This window comes from Mastigoproctus giganteus, chromosome 1 (assembly GCF_048544385.1).
Source record: "Mastigoproctus giganteus isolate SK-2022 chromosome 1, ASM4854438v1, whole genome shotgun sequence".
In the NCBI taxonomy this organism is placed as follows: domain Eukaryota; kingdom Metazoa; phylum Arthropoda; class Arachnida; order Uropygi; family Thelyphonidae; genus Mastigoproctus; species Mastigoproctus giganteus.
In genome coordinates, this window is record NC_143575.1 from 132,313,589 (window position 1) to 132,327,747 (window position 14,159).

The 14,159-nt window shown below is 34.9% G+C and overlaps 1 protein-coding gene across 6 annotated transcripts in view; it reads left to right on the top strand.

The window, feature by feature from the left end:
- LOC150091143 (protein muscleblind-like) overlaps positions 1-14,159 on the top strand; it is a 920,216-nt gene that overhangs the window by 570,212 nt on the left and 335,845 nt on the right. For all 6 annotated transcript variants that reach the window (XM_090374423.1, XM_090374442.1, XM_090374460.1 and 3 more), the window contains one exon: positions 1,252-1,437. In XM_090374423.1, coding sequence (XP_090230549.1) covers positions 1,252-1,437 — 186 coding nt within the window. The remainder of the gene's footprint in view (positions 1-1,251; positions 1,438-14,159) is intronic.

The window sequence follows — 14,159 nt, forward strand, 5'->3', positions numbered from 1 at the left end:
GCCTCTTGCTTTTTTGAAATAATTAAAAAAGGCGTTTTTCTGCTTGCTTGACTATTTAAGGCATGAAAACAGTAAACGATGTCAGTAAGTGCATGTAGTAGTGTAAATACTGCATTATTATTCCACTTGCTTATGCAAATAGCACATGAGCAATTGGATTAACATTAATAAAAAAACAAAAAAAAAAACTTGATAATTTCATTCATAACCATTAGTCATATTCTTCTTTAGTTCGGTATTGACATTTTATTATATTGACAAAAGTATATCAGGCTTAATGTCCAAGTTTGCAGATGATACAAAGGTTGGTAAGGGAATGCCAGTAATGACAATATGATACTACAACAAGGTCTAGAAAAGTTAGGCAAATGGGTTGAGAAGTGGTAAATTGGTGAGCAGAACAAAGGGGTGCTCTTAAGAAGCAAGGCTTCAGTTCTTCAGATTGCACCATCTGGAAACTAGGCATCTGTGAGGTGATCTGATTGAGGTGTTTAAGGCTTTGAATGGTTTGAGCAAGCTCAATGCTGTGGGATTCTTCCTCTTGCTCAGACCACATACAAAGTGACACAAATTCAAATCAGGGAAGAACAGTTGCAGAATAGATGTGCAAAAGTTTGCCTTTAGCCAACGGGTGGTTGATTGCTGGAACAAACTTCCACCTGCTGTTGTGGAAGTTGATGGTTTAAATAAATTCAAGGAAGACATAGACAAACTATTGGAGGGAATGAATTGGTGAAATGGGAGGTGTCACGTTTCTTTTTTTCCTCATGTGATGCTGTATATAAGCTTGCTTTTCTCTGTCATTTGCTAATGATATTATTTCTTTTCTCCATAAGATTTATATGGGTAAAAAGAAATTCATACATAAATGAATTGATATGGCAGGTTTGTGCACAATTCACTTTCCACTCACCTTCATGTATGTAACTGAGAGTATTAAACAGGACTAGGATGTTGGTTTCATGATGAAGGCCAGAAAAGGTTGAAAAGTAAAGAGATTTAGCGATATGAGTTCATGTAGTTAGTTGGAAGTTAACTTCCAAATAACTGTCTTGGCACAGATATGCCTATTCCCAGCCCTGATATAAAATGTAATTAATGTAAAGTTGTTCTGGTTGCAAGATATTATTTTTAATGGGCATACATTCATAAAGTGAAAAAGCATTTTAATAAATTATTCTGTCAAAAGTGAGATTATTCTCTGAAGGGTTCAGTTATTACAATCCATGATTGGTATCTTTCTGCTTACAGGCCAGCACCAATCCATACCTGCCAAATCTGCCTACTCTGGCCACAGCGTCCTCTTTTGGTCCCTACCTGAGTCCTACCCCAATGATGGCTGGCTTAATGCCTGCTGATGCCATGACCACACCCCTAAGCGTCGTCCCAACCCCCCTGGTCACAACCCAAAAGGTACCTCGAACAGATAGATTAGAGGTAAGTCCTAAATTTTATTTTGCTTTCTTAAGTTGCATACAAAAACAAACTGTGTTTCAAATGCTTGCATATGAATATGTGTAATATACATATAGTGACCATTTATTTGCCCCACTACCCACCATAATTTAATTTGCAGAGGTCCTGGTTTTTAAATTTTGCCTGCTTTCATTCTTAATAACTTCAGTTGTCACTAAGATACAAGAGTAGAATTAATTTGAATTTAGCACACTGTACTTAAGTTTTTGATCATTCTTTGGTAGTGTTATTTCTTGTCTGGTAAAACTGTTTTCTATTTTAATGGGAAATTTATTTATCTCTGGTTAGACTGCCTGGTTACATTTCTGCCTAATCTAATCTAATTTACTTAGTGATACTTTTTTTTTATTCCTCCCTTTTTAGATAATAGACATTTTTAGTGTTTTTAAATATTGTGGATTTCAGATTGGAACAACAAAATGACATCAGTTTATATGAGATGGGTAGGTGTTTTTCTTATATTTAAAAAAATGAAATACTTCATGAAAATTTAAGAGATAGTGGAGTATGCATTATGCTTACCAGGAAATCTATTGCAACTAATGCATTTTTTCAAAATGCAAATGAAAGGCGAATGAAATTTGGACCATCGAAACAATGTAGTTAAAGTGGTAAGGATAAAAAGTAGTACTTTCTGCTTTTTTTTTTATATACAGGAAACCTGATTTTATATATATAAAAGTTGAACACCTCATTACAATGAGGCTCCTCACTTTAATTATGGATGTGCTCCTAAGAATTTTTAAAGATAATTTCTGTAGATAGAAGAAAAACAAATCAGAATACTATGAATATACACACTGAAGTAGTTGTTTTTATGTGCAAATGAATTTTAATTACATTTTGTATTTAGTGAATTTAAAATAAAGAAATCTAATTAAAACTAAACTTTTCATTATTGTTGAAAATTTTTCCATATTATCTTTTATATAAGACTGTTTTTGTTAGTTATATAGTTTATTATTCCAGTTGAGCACCATTATGCATGCCAAAATAATTGTATTAATCTTTGAAAGCTGAAAATTAATATTATGTTGCCTTATAATAAAGGTATACGCTGACACAAGTAAATTTTCATATCATGTGATATATCTATACATAATTTTTTAATGATTGCATATAATTTGATATACTTTCTGATGGAAAAAAAAATATAAAAAAACGTACAATTTTAAATAAATAGTATGTGCTTTACAAATAGAAGTGTAAAGAATTAAAAATAATTTTTTAGGATGATTTGCACATTTATCAACCATTATCTTCACTTACATGACTAGAATTCATTTGCTAGGCATGTACGGGAGTCTTCTGTCAATCAGGAACCCACGGACTCACTGTATTATTAATAGCAGTCTCACTAACTGAGAAAAATTTGTACCTAACACAAGTGTCTTAACAACAGACTCGGAAACTATATAATATCTAATGACAGACCTGAACATGACAGTTATCCATGTTGGTGCACCCTAGGCCATATGATTTTACTTAGCAAATATGCATCATCACTAGACACATTCACACCTATATATATTTCATAAACAGTTAATTTTCAGTTTAATAGTTTCACTCCCCAGAGGCTAAGAAGTGAGGTGCTTGTGCCTCATCACAATGTGATTGTCTAGAAAATATCATTTAGAAGAAGGACATAAAGTCCTCATGTATTGTAATAGACTTATCTCTGAGGTATTTGTCCCTGAGGTTTATATTGGTATTCTTCCAGTGCTGATAAGAGTAAAGCCTAAATTTTGATGAATCTGATATTCAGGTATTGCTTGAGTTAAGTATAGTGAATTTTAGCAGATAGCCATATCCTCTGCTTGCAACATCATGCTGGTAAGGTTTTGTAGCTTTAGGTGTATCTCCTTTGTACACATTTCAGAGGTACTACAAACCAGCAAGTAAAGATCAAGGTTTGGCATCCAGATTCCACAAAAGAATAGCCAAGCCCTTTGTGACACTTGGCAGCATAAGTGAAACTACAGTAACTTATTAAGGTGCAGAGAAATCAGGGAAGAAATATTTTGTGACTGTTTATTTATTTTAACACATTCCCAGAATAAACAAAACATTTAAAAATCACATTAATGTTGCACATTAATATATATATAAAAAAAAAAAGAATCATCATAATTATGCTCAATTTTAAATAATACAAAAAATTACATAAATTTAAAAATTTATTGTGAAATCCAGCTTTCTCATATATTAAGGGTACAGTTTTAAAGGTTGGCTGCGATGAGACCATGAGACCAAACATTTGGATAATGATCTAGGAGGCACCTAGATTATCTAGTGTGGGGGATGCCAGACCAGTAGATCTTGAAGCAATTTTTAATCAATTTATTTACATATGCATTAGCAAAATACTTTCTGAAAAGTGAAAGAGTACTAAATACAGTAAAATGTTTAATTATCACAACCCCTTAAACTCCAAAATTTCAATCTGAAAATTTTTATTTTAAAATATTTTGATTTATTCAAAATATCCTTTGTTAATTCAAAAACCTTGATAATTTTTGATTCAAAATGATTTTTAGCTTCATGTCCAAACAATCAAATGTTGTTTGCTCAACATAATTAAAAAGAAATTAATAGAGGCCAATAAATTTTACGAAAAGAAAAAGCAAAACCAAATGTTTGGAATTGCAGGGATAGTTGGGTGTAGTGTGGCCATCTTCCCTTCACATGTTTATGTAAAATTTTGCTAATAAGTATTCCTCAAATACTGCCCTGTTTGTTTTGGTTTACATTAGACATTTGTTTTGTTTAACTGTGTCTAATAAATCTAAATCCAGGCATGTTTGACCAATAATCATTTGGACAACTTTCTGTGTTTAATTGTAATTATTTGAAAGTAACTGGCAATTTACATTGTTGTCAGATTTCCAACATACATTCATTACACATTTTAAATTATATATTTTAATAAATATATAATTGAAAATTTTGGTTCTTCTTTAGCTTTTGCTAAGTCATTACGAAAGTACATTTTATTAAAATACAAATTAAGCATAAAATTATCATTTTTTTTATGGATGGAGCCAAAATATTGGGAGGGGGAGAGTTGATCACCCCAGCATGTTAAAACCATGTGGCTCCCAAGCTCATAATTTATTTCCCTGATCTAATGATTAATCTTGATGTTTCTACACTGCCAAATTTTGGCTGGAGGGAATCTGAGTAGCATGTATGTGGGAGTAGCATGTATTTAGGAGCTGAATATACCTGGCCAAGTGTACAGTGTATCTAAAAACAAATTTCAATGCTTCTAAATGTGACCACTTGCCAGTTTCTCATCTATATCAGTGCATCAAGAATAGGCAAACTAATGAAATGCCCTTATCTGTGAAAAGAACTGAACCCCACCAGGGTTCTCCCCAGAAAATTTTTCCAGCTGGGTGGCATTATGAAGTAGCCCAGTGGGGAAATGTTGTTGTTGTTATTTGGTTTTTAGGAGCATTAGCAACTAAGGCCATATTGCTCCTGGGATATGCGGTGGTCATTCCCTGACCTTTCCGCATCCTCCGTATTTGGTGGATCACGGGCTCGAACCCCGGTCAAGAAGTGTGTGTGTGTGTGCTATGCACTGCTGCTGCTCCTTCCCACCTGGCTACTGAGGTGTGATGGGGAAATGTAATACTTCACAATATTATAAAATTTTCTGTTATTTCTAAATGCGACTTAAACAATTCAGAACAAATTTAATTGCACAATTTAACATTATATGCTCCTATCACATTGATCTCGATCGCATAGTATGTTCGAATTAACATTGATCGAGATCAGTGAGCAGTACCATATGGTACTGCAAGAACTGCTTAAATTTTAGCTGGGCAGTCAATTAAATTCACTGGACAGTGCACCCATTCGATAGGTCCTGGGAGAACACTGCCCACAAAAACTGATTCATTTATAATTTCGCATACTCGTATCTCATTTATAATCTCAGCAATGTCCATTTTCATCTCATCATTCTACTCTTCCGTTTGGCACGGGTTGAGTATTTAGATATCATCCTCTATCGTTGTTGATCTCTTGAATCTTGCATCATTTGTTGATAACTCTGAAAGCCTGTGTTTTCCTTTAGGCATTGGAGCCATTCTCTTTTGGGTCTTCCTGGTGGTCTCTTAGCTCCAATTCTTCCTGTCAGTACTAGATTAGGCAGCCTGTGTTATTTCATCCTGTTCACATGTCCAAACCACTGAAGTTGTTTTTTGTAGATCTGCTCTATTATTCTGCCTTCAAAATTTAGATCTCTCCTTACTTGTTTATTAGTTTTATGTTCTCTCCAATTTGTTTTATTGATTTTCCTTAGACATCTCATTTCAAATGACATTATTTTTTGCCTTTCTTTCTTATTTATTCTCCAATTCTCTGATCAGTAAGGTGCTGTTGGTATGATGACAGTTTCATATAGTTTAATTTTTAGACTATTTGAGATTTTATTGCTCTTTCATATGTTTTTGAGTTTGTTCATATTTGTCCATCCGATGTTCAGTCTGTGATTAATTTGGTCAATATTACTTAGGTTTCTAGTTATTAGAGAGCCCAGGTATACAAATTTTTGTACTTGTTCTATTTGTTGATTTTGAATGTTTATGTCTTCTATGTTTTTTCTGATTTGCATTACTTTGATTTTATTTATATTTATATTAATTCCATAATTGTTGCTTGCTATCGATGTTTGTTAATATTTTTTTAGTTGTTCTTTGGTTTCTGTTAAAATCACAATATCATCTGCATATTTTATGTGGTTTATATTTTTTCCATTTATTATCGTGCCTCTTTTTTCTTCAGTTGATTTCATTAGTTCTTCTAGGCAGATATGGAGATAAAGGGCATCCTTGCATGACTCCTTTCTCTATTTCAAATTTCTCTGTTTTAAGGTTGTTGAATTTTACTATTGCTCTTGTGTTTTTGTAGAAATTGTTTACAAACATGATTATTTCATGATCAAGTGGGGTTTTTTGTAGTTGCTTCATTAAATTTTCTCTGTTTACAGAGTCAAATGCCTGCTTGAAACCGATGAAGCACAGATAAAGAGGGGTCTTCTTATTCCAATATTTTTCTGCAGTGATGCTTAGTGTGAATATTTGGTCTATTTTTGATCTGTCTTTTCTAAATCCTGCTTGTTCTTCTCCTATTGTTTCTTCATATGTTTTAAGTATCCTATTTTGTAAGATCCTTATAAATATTTTATATACGTGGTTTAAAAGGGTAATGGGACTATAAATCTGACAATTTTCTTTATCTCCTTTTTTGTGTATAGGTACTATTATTCCACTTTTCCAGTCTTCTGGTATATAACCTGTAAATAAAATTAGATTAAACAATTGTGCGAGGTGTTTTAACATTGCGTCACCTCCGAATTTCCATAGTTCTGTTTGGATAAAGCAATTCCTTCCATCATTTCCGGGTGCCTTGTCATTCTTCATTTGGCTAATTGCTTTCTGAAATTCTTCTTTTGTTATCGAAGGTGCTTTATCTCTTCTATTATCTAAGGCGGGAGCATTTTTTCCTTCCCCTTTGAACAGGGTTTGGTAATATTCTTTCCATATTTTTTTAATTTCTTGCATGTTTCCTGTTTTTATATTGTTTTTATTTTTCATTGTCAGTGTTTTAGAGAGTTCCTTTATAACCCGGTAAGTTGTTTTAGAGTCGTGACATTTATTTGCCTCTTTGCACTGCTTTGTTTCGTCTTCGAACCATTTCCTTTTAGCAGCTTTACATAGGTTGTCTATTTTGTTTTTTAGGGTTTTATATTTTTCCCTTTTTTCTTGACTATTTTCTTTGTTTAGGAGGTTTTTCATTTATCTTTTTTCCATCCATACCTCTAAAATTTCTGCTGTAATCCAAGGATTATTTGGTTTTGTTCTTTACTCATTTGTTTAGTTTTCTCCCATATATTTTCCACAGATAATGAATAGTTTATATTTTTTAATTTTTCTTGTAGTGTTTTCCCATAAATTTCCTTTATTTTGTCTTCTTCAAATAATGATATATTTAATATTGCTCTATTGTTCTTTGGCTTCATATTTTTAAATTTCCTTTTAATTGTTGCTGCTAGCAGTTCATGGTCAGTGTCAAAATCTGTACTTCTAAGAGTTTTAACATTTGAATGGATGATTTCCAGTTGTTATTTATTAAGATGTAGTTGATACAGTTTTTTGTATTTCCATGTGGTGATGTCCATGTATACTTATGTTGAGATCTGTGGTAGAACAGTGTGTTGGTGATGAATAGTTTATTTTATTTGCAGAAGTTCAAGAGTTCTTCTCCTCACTCATTTCTATTTCCTATTCTGAACTTTCCTAATGCATCACTGAAGTCTGCCAAAAAGCCTCCTACTTTTGCATTAAAGTCACCCATTATTATTAAATTATCTTTTTTGTTTGTGTTATCTATGGTTTCTTGTAGGTCTGAATAGAAGGCAGCTGTCTCTGTATCATCATGTGAGGAGTCTGGGCATATACTTGGATTATTTTTATGAAGATTCCTTTTTCTTTACCTTTTATTCTTGAGCTGTGTGGGTGAATTTCTATTATTGAATTTAATAGATATTTCTTTACTATGAAAGCGACTCCTCTCTCTATGTTGTCTTTTCTCCCTGAGTAAAATATTCTTCCTTCTGTCATATCCAGTGTTTCTTCTTCTGTCCAATGTGTCTCTGACATTCTTACGATATCCCATTTGATCTTTTTCAATTCTTCTTCTACCAATTTTATTTTCCCGGGTTTGTAAAGCGATCTTACATTTAGCTTTGAGAGATACATTTGAGTTTTGGTTGACCATATAGCTTTCTTCACAGCTGTTCTCCATAGTATAAGAACAGCTGCGTCAGTTATCCTGGATGCAGTAGCATGACTGTTTTTCTTTTCATCTAGAGTCTTTTAACTCCAACTTACCTTTTGTGAGTTGTGAGGAAATGTAAGTGGGTTATTCCCACTTACATTTCCTTGACTGCCACTCACCTCATTTTTCCTAGTTGTTCTATGATTTCTTACATATTAGAGGTGGTATGCTGCTCTAATAATTATAATTGCTCTCAGAAACTTACTAATCTGGAATCTTCTTCTTTTGTTCTCCCTTAACCGTTTCTCCATTCTAATCTCATTGATTGAATTTGGAGCAACATGATGATATGTTGCTCATGCACCATTGAAAAATCAGTCTTTCAGTCAGTTAATCAGTCTTCTAGTGAAGTTATTTTCATTGGTGATTTTTATGTTTAATATTTCAGCTGGCTTAAATCTTATAGTTGTGGATCCAGCTGGTAGAGATTCAATTAACCTTACACAACCTGTTTATTTACCTACTAGAATCATTTGGTTGAACTCTAAATCTCCTCCTCCTTGTAATACTTGATGGGGTTATGTTGCTGATAATGCTTTTGTGGGAATGAAGAGGGTGAAATCCTTTATTTTCCGCTCCACTCTCTTGAATATGGCATAGAAGTTGTAAATCTCATTTTAGGAAGGACATATATTTGTTGGAAGTGGTACAGTGAAAAGCAACAAGATTAGTTTGGGGGGGGGGGTGAGGTATATGCTTACTGAGAAGAAATGGAGTAAATTGCAGTGGCTGGAAACTAGTTAATTAAACTAGTTAATTAATGACCTAATTAAAGTGCTTAAGACTTTAAAAGGGTTAAATACACCAAATTCTTGTGGCATCTTTACTCTTTCTCAAATGATTCACATAAAAGAACATAAATTAAAAACAATGGCTGCAGAATAGATGTGTGGAAATTTGGCTTCATCCAGATAGTAATTAATTGTTGCAATAGACTTTAAACATCTGTTGTTGTGAAAGTAGGTAGTTTGAATTAACTTTAAGGATAATCAGAAGGGATAGGTAAGTCAGTTGGATAAAGGTGGTTTTTTCCTCTCTTGCATGAATGCTTTCTAAAATTGTTTCCTTCCATCATTTTAAACTTTTGTCCTTTATCTAAACCATGGTTTCCCAACAAATAGGCTAAAGTTGTGCAGGATAAGAAAAGCATATAGTAATTGGATTGAAATCTCTAGCTTTATGTTCTGCTTATAATACAGAAATTTGCTCATCTGCTTCATTAGAATGGAACTTGAAAAGTAAACTTTCGTGATTGTCAGTTCCTTTATGGCAAGGTTCTATATCTATTTCAGTACAGTATTAAAGAGACTATATCTATTCCAGTATTCTGTATATATTCTATATCTATTTCAGTACAGTATTAAAGAGACAACAAAGATTGGCTGTTATATAACCAAAATCTCCCATATTTTCTTTAGTTCTTTACTTTACTCTAGAAGGAAGGGAATGAATCAGATTAGTCCACTTAACATAGATGGTTCGACTATTGATGATCCTGCCCAGTAGCTGATAAACTGAATGAGTATTTTGCATCTACATTCATACATGAGGAGTTATTCAAGGAGGGGAATGCCAGAAGTTTATCAAACTCTAACAGGGAGCTTAGTGATTTTGCAATAACTGAGAGCAAAGTGGAGGAGAAATTATTGAGGTTAAATATAAAAAAGGCACTTGGGGCAGATCGAATCTATCCAGTTATAATGAAGGAGGCAGCAAGGGAAGTAAGCAAAGCCTTAGCCATAATTCTGAGAGCATCCTTAGAGTCAGGGGTGGTCTCTATGGACTGGAGATGTGCAAATGCATCCCTAATTCACAATGGGGGTTCAAAGGGTGACACAAATAATTATAGACCTGTTAAAAGTGACTCCATTATGTTCCGGGGAAAATAATGGAGCCACTGGTAAAAGAGTTGATACAGGATCACTTAGACAAGACAGAAGTAACAGTTCAGACACAGCATGGGTTTGTTAAGGGGAAGTCTTGTCTGACCCATTTGATTGGATATTACAATGTGGTCACAAAGGAACTGGATGCAAAAAATAATTTTGATATCATATACTTGGATTTTAGAAAAGTTTTTGATACTGTTGCACATGGAAGACTGTTGTACAAATTGGAGCAGTATGGCATTAAGGGCAAGTTACTGCAATGGATAAAGGGATGGTTGAGTGGGAGATGGCAGAGAGTGGTAATAAATGGACACTGCTCTATGTGGACTAATGTTATTAGCGGAGTCCCCAGGGTTCAGTGCTTGGCCCATTGTTGTTTTGTGTATTTATCAATGATATCGATGAAAGTATATCAGGCTTAATGTCCAAGTTTGCAGAGAATACAAAGGTTGGCAGGGTTGTTATGACAGTAAAGACAGTATGCTACTGCAACAGGATCTAGAAAAGTTAGGCAGATGAGCTGAGAAGTGGTAACTGAAGTTTAACATTGACAAATGCAAAGTACTCCATATGGGTAGCAGTAACCCAAGAGAAATGTACCAACTGTGTGGTACTACCCTCAGGGAGGTGGAGAATGAAAAAGACCTGGGGGTAATTGTTCAGTCAGATATGAAATTCTCTGAGCAGTGCAGACAGGCAGCCAGAGCAGGTCATAGAATTTTGACCTGCTCTGGCAGTGATATATAGGAATTTTGCTAGCAGAGACAAGGAGGTGATTATCCCTTTGTTCAAGGCAATGGTCAGGCCACACCTTGAGTACTTTCTACAGGTCTGGAGGCCCAATTTTAAGAAGGATGTAGAGTTGCTAGAATGAGTACAGAGAAAAGGCAACAAGATTGGTGAGAGGAACAAAGGGGTGCGCTTACGAAAAAAGGCTTAAGTTCTGCAAGTTGCAGCATCTGGAGACTAGGCATCTGCAAGGTGATCTGATTGAGGTGTATAAGGCCTTGAATGGTTTGAGCAGGCTCAGTGCTGATGGGATACTTCTGCTTGCTCAGATTAAGAACCTGAGGGGGGGGGGGACATATTTTCAAATTGAGAAAAGACAGTTGGAGAATAGATGTGCGTAAGTTTAGCCTTTAGCCAGCGGGTAGTTGATTGCTGGAACAGACTTTCATCTGTTGTTGTGGAAGTTGATAGCATAAATAAATTTAAGGCTGAACTAGACAAACATTTGGAGTGATCGGATGGGTGAAATGGGAATGGTGTTTTTTTTTTTTTTTTTTTCTTGGCTGATGCTGTATAAGCTTGCTTTCTTGCATCATATGTCTCAACTAATGCTAATGCACCTATATAGCATCAATAAGAGTGTCTCATTGTTACTACACTCATGAGCCCAAACATTATGACCACATACCGAATAGTGTGTTGGGCCACCTTTTGCGGTGATAACTGCTTGCACCTGGAATGGCATCTGACTTCATGAGACTGCAGAAGGTGTCTCTTCAGGTATTCTGGACCAGCTGGACAGAAGGACATACTGGAGTGCAATGTTGGGGTGAGGCAATGGCATGGATGGGTGAATGCCACATTCCATTGCATCCCATAAATATTTATTAGGATTGCTGTTGGGGAAATTTGGTGGCCAAGGGAGCACACAAAATGCTTGGTTGTAATTCTTGAACCATTCCTGTGAAATGGTGCATTTTCTTACTGAAATAGCCCAGTACCATCTGGATAGATGATCACCAAGGAGAGCAACACTTGGTCTGAAACAGTACCTGGTGGTGAGCATGTGTCCAGTGGGGATGAGGGAACCCAGTGATGTGTGAAAACATCCCCCAAACCATCACCACTTTCAGCTTGTTTTTGACAACTGTGCAGCCTGGTTGTAGCTGTTCACCTGCTTGCCATGGAATATGCACCTGTCTGTTGGTACGATGGAGCTAGATCCTTGATTTATCAGAGACCAGATGACTTTTCCAATTGTCCAGTCCATCAATGGTGCACATCTGTCTACTGCAGACAGAGATGTCAATGACAGTTGGTCAACTTCAGTACATGAAGAAGTCACCTACTCTGTAGTCCTATCCATAAGAGTCTCTGCTCGATGGAAGACTATAACTGTGCATCCTGGTCTATAGTCTTCCATTAATTGAAGGATCGTGAGCCATCTGGTGTCCTGGCCAGCAGTTCCTACCACCGTTCACCTTGGCTGCGAACTGATGGTGGTCTCCCCGTCTCAGCACATTGGGTGGTTATGTGACCCTCTTTGGACCATTCTCACCACACCTTCACCATAGCAGCCCTCAGACAGCCAACAATGTCTGCGGTGCTGAGATGCTGGCCCTCACCTTCTAGCACTGAATCATTCCCTGTTCCAACTATGTCAGGTCCTTCCCTTTCCCCATTGCATGGGTTTTGTACTGATAAAATGACAGGCACTACTCATACCATCACTATATATACTGTGCTGGTTGGTGAAATCACTCATAGGTGCTGTGGGATGTGTCCACTCATGGACACGGGGTGGTCATAATGTTTTGGCTCATGCATATATGCTTGTAGGTTTTGGTTTAGTGACTTTCTTCATAAGAAAGTACCAGTGTACACTTACTGCTGTTTTTTCAGTTTAGTGTGAACTGCAATTTTAAACAATATAATAAACCACTCTATGTGATACAAGAGATGACTGTAAAATAGTCAAATACAGTGTGTATATATGATTAAGAAAAATTTTCAGTGCAAATTTTTACTTGTACTTGTACCTTTATGCACTCCACATATCATTATTTCCATAGAGGCCCGAAACCTGTTAATCTGGAAAAGTTAATAATACCTGTGGGCCATATAACAAATGTTTGAGGGCCGTATACAATTTCATTCTACCAATTTCATATGCCCGCTGTATTCAAATGAGAAAAGTGACTTGTAAAACTTGTTCCACTTTCTGTCACTTAGAAATTCTGTTTCTGCAACATGCCTTTTCTACAAATATCCCATAGGCACAGTTCTTCTAAATTAGCATTTTTAGTTTCTTATTAACCAGTCTTGAACATGTGTCAGCTATATAATGTATATTTACTGTTCAATATAAAATTTTCCAAACTAATTTTCCTTCTTTCTCATCTTTTACTTCTGCTCTTCCTTACCATCTACAGAATTTGGAATATAATTTCAACAGTACCCTCGATGCATACATAAGAAAGGTACTGTAGATAAGAAAGGTACTAGAGTACTGTAGGTTCCACTTAACCTAACCTTTGTTTCTAGTTACCATGGAAAAAAAAAATCTGTTACCCTGGCTGTGATATTATCCTGATGTTGTGCTGTAAATATTTGTATGTATTACCTGGCTAATTTGTGGTTGGTGATAATGCTGATATTCCTAATTATTGGTTTAAGTGAAAAAGTATTAATTTAATTTAGATGGAAGATTTGCAGTATTAGTCTGATAAATTACTATCAACTATCCTATAAAGCTTGTTGTTTGCAATTAGTGTTTTGCCACATTTAAATGTTTTAACTTTTTATTATTATTATTATTATTTTTTTAGCTTGGCAGCCCATAGTTTTAGTCTCATGTCACACTGGTAAAATAGGGTAATTTTACTTGTCACACATAATTCTATATAATTTATGCTATATAATTCTATGATAATAATAATACTGTTTTCATTACTGTCATGAATTGACATACCAACTGTAAATTTTTAATAGTTAAATAACTTATTTTTTTTTCCAAACATAAAAAAATTTTCCTAAATCTTTAGGGGAAAAATCCCCCCTCCACCCAATACTAAATTTAGCTTGTCCTATTTTGAAGTTGGATATTTAAGTTCTGTGTATGGATTGGGATACATAGAACAATGTGATAATATAGTATTATTTGTGATTGCATAAAATATATTGTTTATCTTTTACTAGAGGTAACCTACTAAC